The sequence below is a fragment of the Lactuca sativa genome, chromosome 7 (assembly GCF_002870075.4).
Source record: "Lactuca sativa cultivar Salinas chromosome 7, Lsat_Salinas_v11, whole genome shotgun sequence".
Lineage (NCBI taxonomy): Eukaryota > Viridiplantae > Streptophyta > Magnoliopsida > Asterales > Asteraceae > Lactuca > Lactuca sativa.
The window spans coordinates 119772352-119786339 of record NC_056629.2 but is presented as its reverse complement, the minus strand read 5'-3'; the positions used below and the strand labels follow the sequence as shown (position 1 = coordinate 119786339).

At 41.3% G+C, this 13988-nt stretch overlaps 1 protein-coding gene across 1 annotated transcript in view; it reads left to right on the top strand.

Annotated features, from left to right (window-relative positions):
* The first annotated feature begins 1711 nt into the window (after window positions 1-1711).
* Window positions 1712-13988, top strand: part of LOC128127320 (actin cytoskeleton-regulatory complex protein PAN1-like) — a 61093-nt gene continuing 48816 nt past the window's right edge. The window contains exons 1-2 of the mRNA XM_052765782.1: window positions 1712-1759; window positions 1849-1943. Of these exons, the coding sequence (XP_052621742.1) occupies window positions 1712-1759; window positions 1849-1943 (143 nt within the window). The remainder of the gene's footprint in view (window positions 1760-1848; window positions 1944-13988) is intronic.

The window sequence follows — 13988 nt, the reverse complement described above, 5'->3', positions numbered from 1 at the left end:
CAATTCTATTCAACCCTAACTTCTAGGGGTGAGCATTTGGACCGGCCCGGACCGAACCGGACCGGACCGGCTCTTGGACCGGATCGGTTATGGAGAATTTTGTGGACCATGGACCGGACCGGATGAGTCGTGTCCGTGTCCGTGTCCGTGTCCGGGTCCAGGTCCGGGTTTTCCGGTTTTTGGACCCGTTTGGACCGATACAACTTTAATTGCATAGAGTATAATAAGTAATCTACATTGATGTATAATATTATAACTTGCAAAATTAATATGTTTCCGTTTCATGCCTAACTAATCTACATTGATGTATAATATTATAACTTGCAATTTGCAAAAATTAATTTTCCAAATAAAAGCAACTAACATATAAATCAAGTTCACCAACAAAAGTTAAACAATTTTAAGACAAACATACAAAAGTATTACCGTAACAACAAAAATCATAGTTTAAACTTTAAAATCAATATGTAACATATTTAAAGCTTGTGCAATCTCTAAATAAACACAAATGAAAATGTTGTTAGTATTTAATAAAAAGTAATAATTGTATAAAAAAAGAATAAATATTGTAATTTTTTTATCCAAAGCTATATCATCATCGTTCAAGATGTCACCAACGTTGTCAACTATCGGATTTGTAAACTTTATCACCCAATCATGGGTGCATAACAAAGCTTCAACTATCAATGTTGATAAACTAGTTTGATACTTACTTACAACTCTACCACAAGTGCTAAACGCGGACTCGGAATTATAGTATAAAATAATACTAAAAAGCTGAAATATTTCAGCTTTGATAGCTCTACTTTGAAGGATTGTAACTCAATGAATATAATACCAAAATAAACAAAATTATAGTCTAAATTCATCTACAAATTGTAAACTAAATGTTGGAAAAAACCGTAGGTCAATCCGACTTAAAACGAATGAGTTATGGGTGTTTAAAAAACGTCACAGATTATAAAATCTTGCTAAAAAGCTGAATTTTTTCAACTTTGATAGCTCTACTTTAAAGGATTGTAGCTCAGTGAATATAATACCAAAATAAACAAAATTATAGTCTAAACTCATCTACAAACTGTAAACTAAATGTTGGAAAAAACCGTAGGTCAATCCGACTTAAAACGAATGAGTTATGGGTGTTTAAAAAACGTCACAGATTATAAAATCTTGCTAAAAAGCTGAATTTTTTCAACTTTGATAGCTCTACTTTAAAGGATTGTAGCTCAGTGAATATAATACCAAAATAAACAAAATTATAGTCTAAACTCATCTACAAACTGTAAACTAAATGTTGGAAAAAATCGGAGGTCAATCCGACTTAAAACGAATGAGTTATGGGTGTTTAAAAACCATCACAGCTTACAAAATGTTGCTGAAAAGCTGAGTTTTTTTCAGCTTTGATAGCTCTACTTTGAAGGATTGTAACACGGTGATTATAATACCAAAATAAACAAAATTATAGTCTAAATTCATCTATAAACTGTAAACTAAATGTTGGAAAAAACCGCAGGTCAATCCGACTTAAAACGAATGAGTTATGTGCGTTTAAAAAACGTCACAAAAATCTTAATCATGTCCAACCGGTTCTAAACCCGGTAAAAACCGGACCGGACCGGGAAAAAAACCGGACCGGACCGGCAAGAAATCTTAGAACCGAGAACCGGCCCGGAGGTCCAAAAAAACGGTCCGGTCCGGTCCACCGGTCCAAATGCTCACCCCTACTAACTTCCACCATAGTTCACATCATGTTTATATGGTGAGTACCTAATATTTTTATCCTTCAAACTCTTGATTATCATCCGATATCTTTAATTTTGACTTTTTTTTTCTTGTTTCTTTTTGCAGTTTTTGCATTCAGAATTAGATGCACCGTGCACTTCTTTCTTCTCACAAAATCACACCACCACCGGCTTGAATTTATTTTGGCGGTGTAAGAAAGAGTAGGTTTACGGTGGAGATCTAGATACCAACTTAGATAGTGAGAACATTTTTCGAATTGATATTTCTAACCATGGGTTGCAAGAAATTCAGCCTAGGATATGTAAGAACGTGAATTTACAAAACAATTTTCATTTTAAAATCTTATTTTCAATCATCAAAACAATATCAAACAACTGTATCCAATGTCATCATAATAAACAATCCCAGAATCTCAAAGATATCAAATACATAAATCCTCTCAGTGTGTACGGATCATGTCGGCGCCTTCCCATGGTCCTCGCTAGTACCTCAACACACAACACAACAACTGTAAGCATAAATGTTTAGTGAGTTCCCCAAAATACTGCATACAACACATACGCCTTTCCAGGCCATAACTTTGTGGAACCTTCCGGTCCAAGTGTCTCAGGGGACTTCCGTCCCAAATCTCGGTAGACCTTCCGGTCCTACCCGTATCGACCTTCCGGTCCGTAATCTTCTGACCTTTCGGTCCACGTCCTCTTGATCTTCCGGCCTATAACATCTTGACCTTCCAGTCCTTATCATACATAGCATACATAAGACATACATATCACATAGTAGCATGTAGCACATACATCTCATAGCATATAAGACGTTCCGGTCACACATAGGTACCCTTCCAGGTATAGTATTGTGAGAAGACTCACATCGGCTATCTCGTATAATCTCACACTCGTATACACTGATCTAGCCTCCGCCTAAACACATAAACAATTATCTCAAATCAATAACGGCTCTCCAGGCTAGACTAGTCTCTTCCATGTCCTCTAAGAAGGCTAAAAGACCATTTTACCCTTCAAATGGTCCACAAGTCTGATTGTTGATCAAACCCTCAAAGTCAACAAAAGTCAACGATCAAACTTTGATCAGACTCGTCGAGTGCACTCGTGTGACTCGGCGAGTAGATGCATGTCCTCTTCGCCCCTGGTCCTCACTCGACTCGCTGAGTCGACCCTACACTCAACAGGTTATCACAGGTCGCAAATTGTGGGGCAACCCGACTCAACTCGTCGAGTCCCTTATGGGCTCGACGAGTTCCTCCCATGAAAACATTCGAACGATCTTTTGAGGTCAGATCTGCTTCACCAACCAGTAGATCTAACCTTCTAACACTCGAAAGTCACGTAAAGGTTCAAAACTTTACGTTCATGCAATGCTTATAAGACCAAAAATGGAGAAATAACCATTAAAATGGGGTTCTACTCTCAAGGCTCACATGAAACCTCATAAAGCTGGAAGCTTGGGACCTTTTGGACCTCTCAAGGTCCAGATCTATCATCTATACCCAAAGGGACCTTATATCTTCACAATCTAACTCAAAATTGTGCAAAGGAAACCCTAGATTCAAGGAATCTATCAAATACACGAAATGGGAAGGAACTTGTACCTCAAAACGTGAATCTCAGTGTGAACAACACAGATCCAAGCTCCACAATCGATCTAGCTTGGATTTTCCCACTCCTTCTTGCAAGATCACACCAAAGGATGAAGAATTAGCCTCCAAAATGCTCTCTAAGCTCTCTTTGCTCTCTAGGGTTTTCACAGGGGAGTAGTGGCCACAAATGACGGCCATAAGGGCCTTTAAATAGGGCTCAGGCCCTGAGATTTAGGGTTTCACTTAATAGCACAGACTCGCCGAGTCCACCCATCGACTCATCGAGTTTGGTCATTAATCCAGACAAGAATTCGCGATCCTACTCGGTGAGTCTGAGCGCCTACTCGCCGAGTCTCTCCCTAATACTCAAGATAAATACTTAAAATAAGATATCTGGGAATCCGGATGTTACAATTCTCCCCCACTAGAATCAGACTTCGCCCTCGAAGTCTCATTCTACAAACAGCTCTGGATGAAGCTTCCGCATCTCCGCCTCCGGCTCCCAGGTCAGCTCGGACCCTTTTCGATGCTGCCACTGAACCAGAACCAGTGGCACTTCCTTGTTCCTCAAAACCTTGATCTTCCAATCCACCACCGCGATTGGCCTCTCAACATAATTCAGGCTCACATCCACCTAAATATCCTCCAATGGTATCGTCGACTATACACTTCCTCAGCTGAGACACGTGGAAGGTATCATGTATCTGACTCAACTCCGCAGGTAGCTCCAACTGATATGCTACTCTGCCCACCCTCGTGGTCACCCTAAATGACCCAATATATCGAGGCCCCAGCTTGCCCCACTTCCTGAATCGAATCACTCCTTTCCAAGGAGACACTTTCAGGAGTACGAAGTCTCCGACCTGAAATTCGAGCTCGGATAGTCGCCTATCCGCGTAAATCTTCTAGCAACTCTGAGCTGTCAACAACCTCTGCCTAACCTGTTGTATCTGCTCTATCGTCTGAAGCACTATCTCAGTGTTGCCCATCACTCGCTGCCCTACCTCTCCCCAACAGATGGGAGTCTGACACCTCCTCCCATACAACAACTCGAAGGGAGGCATACCAATGCTCGAATGGTGACTTTTGTTATAGGAAAACTCAGCCAACGGCAAATACGTGTCCCAACTCCCTCCAAAGTCGAACACACATGCCCGAAGCATGTCCTCGAGCATTTGAATCGTCCGCTCACTCTGTCCGTCCGTCTGAGGGTGCTAAACGGTACTGAAATGCAGCCTCGTGCCCAACTCCTCGTGGAACTTCTTCCAGAACCTGGAAGTGAAACGTACATCCTAATTTGACACAATCAAGATCAGCACTCCATGTTGCGATACCACCTCCTTCACATACAACTATGCCAACCTCTCTGCAGAAGAGCTCTCACTGATAGCAAGAAAGTGAGTGCTCTTCGTCAGCCGGTCGACGATCACCCAAATTGCATCGACACCCCTCACGGTCCTCGGCAATTTGGTGATGAAATCCATAGAAATATGTTCCACTTCCATTGGGGAACCTCAAGTGGCTGCCACTTGCCATGCGGACGCTGGTGCTCGGCCTTAACCCTACGACAGGTTAATCACCTCTCAACAAACCATGCTACATCCCTCTTCATACAGGGCCACAAATAATCTTTCTTCAGATCCAAATACATCTTAGTGGCCCCGGGATGGATCGAAAATCTCGATCTATGCGCCTCCTCCATCAAAGTGGTGCGTGCCCCGCCTGTATACGACACCCAAATCCGACCCTGGAAGGTCATAAGCACGCGACTATCGGTAATGAACTCTAGTACCTGCCCAATCACCCCTCTCTCTTACGGTTCTCCGGTCTCACGGCCTCTGCCTAGGCCTCCCGAATGGTGTCCAACACCGGAGTCATCATTGTCAACCGCATACAAATGTCTCGAATCGGGGCGCTCTCTGCCCTACGGCTCAGGGCATCAACTACAACATTATCCTTGCCCGGGTGGTACAGGATCTCACAATCGTAATCCTTTACCACGTCCAACCATCTCCTCTGGCGCATATTCAGAATGGGCTGATCCATCAAATAATTCAAGCTCTTGTGGTCTGTGTAGATGGTACACTGAAACCCATACAAATAGTGACGCCAAATCTTGAGGGCGAACACCACTGCCCCTAACTCTAGATCGTGGGTGGGATACCTCGTCTCATGAGGCTTCAGCTGCCTCGATGCATACGCTATCACATGCCCCCTCTGCATAAGTACTGCACATGTGACAACCCGAAATTTCCATTCTGAACAAACCATATCAAGCCAATAGAAGTTAGAACAGTTTCAGCAAAATTCCAAACTTTGGGTATAAGTTTGGCAGTTTTCAGGATTTACACTTAAGGAGATATCAGGAGAGTGGTTGCACTAGGGTTTTGTGCAACACTATTATTCTAACACTCGGTTATATTAGAAATCATTTCGGGAATAAAAATATTTTTCTGCCAAAATATCTCAGGACTATAAATAGAATTCTGAACCAAATTATGTCATTATTCGCATTTCCAACTAGAGAAAAACAATTTTCTCTCTCACGGATCTTCGGGTTTTTATCCCAAATCGTGAGTACACTTCTCTAGTTGTCTTATAATGCTTATTATGTGCTTAATAACTTAGATTACATATCAAATCTGTGAGATTCGGGAGTTTACTGCCCAAGAACGTTCTTGGAGAGTAAACTCCTATATGTGGCTTAAATGCTACCTAGTCTTTTCCCCATGTTAGGTAACTACCTTAGGCTTGTATATAAGTGTGTTTGAGACTAGAAAACAAACAAAACCCAAAGATTCAGGAGTTTACCGCCCAAGAACACTTGGGGAGTAAACTCCATTTTAAGGGCTAAAGGTGTCCCAAAGTCCCTCAAAGCCTCAGATCTCAAACTAGAAGCCTACATTACATGTTTAGACCACCAAATCAATTAATATTCAAGGGAGAAAGAGAGTTCACGGCCCAAAAGGTTCTAGGGCCGTGAACTCCAATAAATGGTGCCAAATGGTGCCATAATTCCTCCTAAAGCCTTGAACAATTGCCTAGAACCTATACCAAATGAGCAAGAGACTTGAAAGCATCAAAAACATCCATACTTAAGAGTTTACAGCCGCAAACTCTAAGGGAAATGGCCTTAGGTCCGTAAACTCCTAAATGGAGTGTTTCTATGCCTTAAACCCTTCCAAGAATTTAACCACCAAGTTGGAATAATTCTAGGAATCATTTGGAACTTCAAAACACACCAAACACCCATGGTTGGGATTTTACGGCCGTAAACTCAAGAGTTTACAACCGTAAACTCCATGTGTGATGGTATATGAGGAGTAAACTCATATATGGGGTCCTTTGGAACCCTAAACACAAGTACCTTGTCCCACAATAGCTTAGATGCAATCCTTAGGGCTTAAAACACTTATATAAAGTGTTTATTATGTCTAGGATGTCTTAACATTATCAATTAGTGATTTGAGACTAATTGAGTGCATATATGTGTGATTATATGTTCATTAGGATCGTAGTGTGTGTACAAGTCCTCGCTTGACACCTAGCAATCCTATACCGTTCAGTTCATCCCAATCACCAACTTCAGGTGAGTTCTTAATCCTAATCAATGTTTTAAATGATTTTAAATGCTTTAAAGGGGGGGGGGGGGAATTCAAGTAGAAACAAACATGTTATTAAATCATTAATATGTATTTTATAACTGTGTTTGTCATTTAACAGATTTCACATGCTACAAAATGTGATGCATGAAATGGTTTTAAATCTTAAAAACACATTGTTATCAAATGTTTTACCTTTGAAATGTTTATTAAAATGACATCAAGTCATTGTTAATTATTTTTCAAAACCCATAAGATGTCTTACAAAACCATTTTACATTCTTGAACTAAACTATGCATATACACTTATATTCATATATATATATATATATATATATATATATGTATATATATATATGTATTGATGTTATAGTTTACACCTTTCATTTAGTTTCCCACACCCTTGAGTAGTAAGAGTGTATAAACCTACATGATCAACCAGTTATATTATAGTAAATTATCATAGGGATAATTTGAAGATATTAAACATTACTTCTATTACAAGGAATCACACAAGAGTCAGTTCATTCATGAGTCTATACTAGTACATTACCTGATACATGAGTACTTACAGATGTTTACCTGATACATGAATATGTTTACATATACTTAACTGTTACATGGACACACATACATGAATACCATACAGGAACACTTTTACATAGGTGCATTATCTCGTATTCACTTACCTGGATACTTGTACTTAGAACTACGTGGACGATTTATTAGTACTTACTGTGTAAATTATCTTTCCTATCTCGGTTCAATGGGATAGCTCGGCGGGACTTACCATTCCAAACCCCACTGATTAGCACCAGTGGTCGATGACCATCTATGGAGGTCTAAGGTTACTACTTATACTAGGTAGATCTTTAACAGGGGCTAACCCCTCCACCCACCTGCTGCTGCTACAGAGGACAAGTGGACAATCTTCGATTGTTCATTAGGTTATACCTTTCGCTTATTGCGATGTTGTGTTACTCCTAGTACCCAACGATGACACTTACATTAATACTTGTTCTGGACAATCTTCGGATATTCATTAGGTTACATATTTCTCTTGATGCGATGTTGTGTTAGTCCTAGTACCCAGTGACAACACTTACAGTAGTACAACTTACATTAATACTTGTTCTGGACAATCTTCGGATGTTCATTAGGTTACATATTTCGCTTAATGCGATGTTGTGTTAGTCCTAGTACCCAGTGACAACACTTACAGTAGTACATTTTCCTGTTTACTTTATTTTGTGATACTTTCACATAAACGATGAGTTAGACTAAGTACTTTAGTACTAAACAATTGAAGGAAAAACTATCATTTTACTTACAAAACATTCGGGTCTTGGTAGAAGATTACATTATCATAACAAAACATTCGGGTCTTGGTAGAAGACTACATTATCATAACAAAACATTCGGGTCTTGGTAGAAGACTACATTGTCATAACAAAACATTCGGGTCTTGGTAGAAGACTACATTGTCATAACAAAACATCCGGGTCTTGGTAGAAGACTACATTATCATAACAAAACATTCGGGTCTTGGTAGAAGACTACATTGTCATAACAAAACATTCGGGTCGTAAACTCACTTTTATGCCCTAAATCATTGTGTTTTGATGTTTAAACACTCCTAGGCTAGATCCCTAATTAGTTTCCAAGCTTAAGGGCAAGTTTAAAGGCATGTTTGGCACCATTTTAGGGGTTTACGGCCCTAGAGTGTTCCTGGGCCGTAAACTCCTTATCCCATGCCTTCTTGGATGGTTTTTGGGCTATAACTACAGCTAGTAATGTTTAGAACAAGCTAGGGTAAGCGGACTTACAATTTGGAAGCGTTTGGTTGCGGATTCGGGGCGAAAACGGGTCTAGAGAGAGAGTATAGAGAGAGAGCGTAAAAAGTATCCAATGGACTCCACTCTCCCTTATATAGCGTTCCGGGTCGGGGCTCCGTGGAATTTTACAGGTACTGTCGTTAAACGGGGCTTTTGGTCGCACCCGATTTAGTGGTCGTAACAATAAAACTTAACATTTTCCAAATAAATGGAAATGGGTGTTATGCGTTTTTACTTCTCTTTATCACGACTTAACGGCATTTTAAATGTACACAATTGGGATGTTTATTAAATTGACGCCCTCTAATTAACGGAACTTTTATACAGTGGAATATTCCGTTAACGGTAACGGGGAAATGTAACAGGACAACTTGGGTTGTCTCATCATCCCCCCGTTAGAGGGAATTTCGTCCCGAAATTCAGGTCTAGGCAAGGAAGTAGGTACGAATGGCCAAGTAGAGGCAAGAGAGTACTTCCTATACGATTGTCCTCGCATTCCCAAGTGATCTCTGGTCTGTGTTTGTCATTCCAACAGGCCCTCACGTACGGGATGCGGATTCCGCCTAGTGTAGCTAGTGGGTTCTAACTGGTGTATCTACAAGGTTAGGGTTCTCGATGGATTCTATCAAGGTGAGTGAGGCACGAAGAGTGTTGTCGGGAAATCTCATATCAAGTCAAGAAGTGGGTCGACCAGGTGTGAATCTTGTGGTATATCCGAAGGTAGCAGCGGCTTGAATAGGGTTGGACCATGACTCCATGAGGATTCTCGGATGGTCCTACACTCTTGGAAGGGTAGATATTTTCAGTACTTAGAACATAGTGTACTTCTATGGCAAGGTCATCACTGGCGTGATCGCCATTCCGAAGTTCCTAACGTTCTCTTTCGTACTGGTAGTGTAGTTCTTCAGGTTGGTTCTTAGAAATCTCGAGGGGTCCTTGGTTTCGTGTTTTCTGTCAACTGCCTGATAGAGACTTTCTAGATCGTCAAGCGGGTTGCGTGACTATGGTTATCGGTTTGCTGTAGAGTGTCTATCTCAAGCTTGTGCAAAATGGACCTGCACTAACGAACCTTGAGATACGGAAACCCTGAGGGTCGGGGAGATAGGGTTTCATTAGACGAGTGTTGGACTATCTCGGGAGGTGGTTCTACTATATGTGTGTGAGATAGTATTCATGGAACACCTAATAGTCCAATGAATCTCTAAGATTTTGGTTTATTCTAGCATGGAAAGTGTATGCTCCTGCATAACCCCTCGACTAACACCAAGGCTGGTGTCGAGTCTATAATCTCTTCAGGATCTGGGTCATGAGGCTTAACGCAACCACTTTCGCACTTTGATCAAGTATTCTTGGCTGCGAGGGTTCTCCTGTGGGTTCTCGGTATCCTAGTGTTCACTTCGGAGAGTGTATTTCATCGTCTACAGGACGACGACGATTTCCTCCATGAGAGAGGGTGGAGGATGATAGGCACTCCTTGTCTATAACAGGGTGGACAAAGTGCCTGAGTAGTGCGAGCATCTACTGCAACTACTCTTCCGAAGGTTATGAGTTTCCTCGGTCTAGGTCAAATCTAGTGGGTATAGGGTCTCCCGGGGGATTCTACGGAGTATGCTTCGGATGGTGGTCGTCTTCTTAGAGTATCTGCAGTGCCTTTCGCTTCGGTGTTTATCTGCCTACGAGGGGTCGGTTAACTGTGTGCGGTACCCTCTCCTGGGTACTTCAGAAAGTTTGAGTTAAGGGGAACGATTGACGGATCGCATTATGTTTGATTATTTGTGTTAGGTTTAGGTTTGGGAGAACCTTTATTTGCCGACATGGCTTCGGAGAAAGTTCTTTTACACAACACTAAAGGTGAACACATGGTTGAACGAAGTCAAACCATGATCGATAGGGTCGTCGAAGTTGGCACACTTCGACCTGATATAAAGTGAAGATCGATAGAGTCATGTGCCGAACAGGCACACAAGTTCTAGGCGTCTCGGGGTTTCGTCCTATGTATCACTACCGCGGATACTTGGGCTGATAGTGTCGACGCGGAACTATAGAGAGTTCTAAGTGCTTCCGAATAGAGTATCTTTTCATGAATGGATTCTCACGAGGCATTTCTATAATCGCCTCACAAATACTAGTCATGTATATTTAAGGTGGGGAGGACTGTTGACTGAGCGACCCCGCCCTAAATCCACAACCAAACAAGGAATAGGAAATGAGGCGGCATTCGCTCACTCTAGGTCTGTCCATCTTAAATATACATGGCCGTAACATATATGTTTAGCCATTATAGTTTTACCTAATGAATTTTAAATTTTATAACAGTGCTGCGACTTTCGCCTTACTGGGAAGAATTTACACTTGAATTAGTCTTTTGTTTTTCTTAGTTTAGTTATCCTAGATCGAGAGACGTACCAAAAATCTAACGAGTTCCTTGCTGCTTCTCCCTAAGCAGTAGTGTCGGGCTCCTTCTGTGTCTTTGTCTTTCTCTTCGGTTGGGCAGTCCTTCTTGAAGTGTCCCATTTTACCACATAGGTGGCAAACTGTATGGGTCGCCACATTGGTGGTTGATTTAATGAACTCAACCGGGGTTTTGCAGACGCGAGCAGTATGCCCCAACATGTGGCACCTAGCACAATAGAGCTCTCGGCAGACCCCATGATGGTGATAGCTGCACTTGCTGCAGTGGGGAAGGTCTCCTAGGTATGGTCTTCTTGAGGTCAGGAGGGAAGGATTGACAGGGGTATAGACTGCCTCAGCTCGTTGCCCTTCGGAAGGTCCTTGAGCCGAGGTACTTCCCTCCTCTATCTTGAGTTTTCTCTTTAGTGGGTTCAGTGGAGGTTCTCGGGTGGCTGAATGTGGAAGTGTTGGCTGCTGCTGTCTATCGCCAGGATTGGAAATCCCGACAGGGCCCTTGCTAACATTGGCGGTGTTAGCATTCAGGTGAGCCATGACAGCTGCTACGGCTGCTGAGACTGCAGCTTGGAACGTAGCTTCATCGAATAAGAGAGCAGGGTTTCTTGCTTGTGGATTGGTTACGCTTCTTCGGTGGCATGGTTTTCCTACATGGAAAGGAATACAAGGTAATGAGAGACGATGGTTAACCCTGGACATTTCTGTCCTGAACGTATTAGGCATAAATTTTTCCCGTGCCTCGGGTACTGGTTGTCTGAGTGTCAACCTACATCCCTATGATGTAGTCCTAGTGATCAAGGTAGGAGTGGGTGAGTATCGGAAAAGGCCATCAGATGCGAGTCGTTCCTACTAAGTTACCTTTATACTGGGAAAGGTTTCACTCTCCGGCCTGGAGAGATTTGAGAACAGTTCAGAACGAAACTGCGGAAAGAGAGGCTCACAAGGGTAGATGGCTAAAATTCTCTCAATAGAGATGCGGGGATCCGCCCTAATCGTGTATCTGGCAACGGGAAACGACGATTTACCTAACACATAGCGTGAGTAGTGTAACCACTAACTCACTAAATTGTATCATTTTATGGGTGCATTAGCGTGACGAACACGAAGAAAAGACCATTCCCGGGTTCCATGCACTGGCTCGCTCGGTCTGCCTCGTATCTTTGACTGGAATCGGCGTTGGTTTCCTTTGGGTAGTTTCCTAGGGTTCTCTTCTTGTATGGACATATTGAATTTCTACTCCGCCTTCCTTCTGATTCCAACTATGGGTGTCATCACTTCACGATGGATGAGTGGGAATCTTCGAAGTTTAGGCGAATTCCTCACCGATGTCCCTAAAAGATTATAGGTACCTGGTGAATTCAATAGTCTCGACCCAGTTCATTTATTTCCGAACAGGAAATCTTCTCAATGAACCTCCTCGGGGTCGGAATCAACTCTTTTGTCAGGCACTGAAGTGGGTAGGGTTTTCTACAGGGTTCGCGCAAGAACGGAAATGTCTAAAGAATCCTAAGAGATTATTAACATTTCACTGGATGATCCATATCGAGTCCTGCTACGATTACACAGGGTATACAAATCATATATAGCTTAGATCCGATAGGCCTTCGAATATGTGATACTACTCTAGAACCACATCCCAACGAGGAAAAGGAAATAGAGCGAAACCACACATTCTCAGCCTATGGGATCCTTATTATATATAACCTTGGGAGTATACCCTCTGTAGTTGTAGGTATATCAATAAGGATCTTTTTAGTTATTCACGCAAGGTTGTTTATGTTTCCTAAAATACCCCTATGGTATTTTTAATTATGGTTTGATTCTTATCTTCTGAATATGATTCTGGTATTAGTGTGAATCTTTTAGCGTTCTAAAATACTCCTATAGTATTTTAACTTTATGTTTGGCTCTAGCATTCCTAGTTGGTAAGTTTCAGACCTGTTGTACACCACTATCACTCCCGAGCACACGTTCATCGCATCTCGGATAAATGTAGTTGATCAGGTTACATTTATCCCAGCTTACGATTACATAACTGCCCAGGTTTGACTGTAGGGCTCAACATCCGAAGACTTTTATTGTTGTTCTTCTTATGATACTTTTGTTCGAGTGTTTAGATTCTGGATGTTATTATACTTTGGTAAAATATGGTTATATTTTAAAGTATAATTCTTGGTCAGAGTGTTTTATCCCTTTTGTGTTTATAGGTTGTATATCTTTTATGAATTGATATACTTAGCTCACTATAAACAATGCTCTGATACCAATCTGTCACACCCCAAAACCGGAAGGGCGGAAACGTTCTGGGGTGGATGACGTCATGTCAAGTATCACAACACATGCATTATAGTAATCAAAGTACAACAAAACATTGCATTAATAGAATAATTTTACATGGTTACATTACAAGGTATCAAAGTAATACAATTAAATATAAGTAAGTACGGCCTGGCACTAAGCTATCTTCATCAACAGCTCCGAGGTGTACCTGTCTAATGTAAACATGAGAATACAAGTTATTTGAAAAGAGAGTATCAACATTTTTACAAATGCTGGTGAGTTCATAAGCATTTAGTGACGTTTCATTCAAATAACTTAATAAAGTAATAGTTTAAGTGTTTACTGTGTATTAGATTTCTTTCCAGAAAATCCTATATTTTCTTTTAATAAAGCAACCTTCTACCAAGGCTGGTCAGTGTTGTGTGGTAAAAAGTAGTTTTCCCTAAGTTGCTATCATTATCAAAATACTGAATTTGATTATTGAGGAAAGCAAACGACATCAGGGAATATCATATGCCTCAGCAG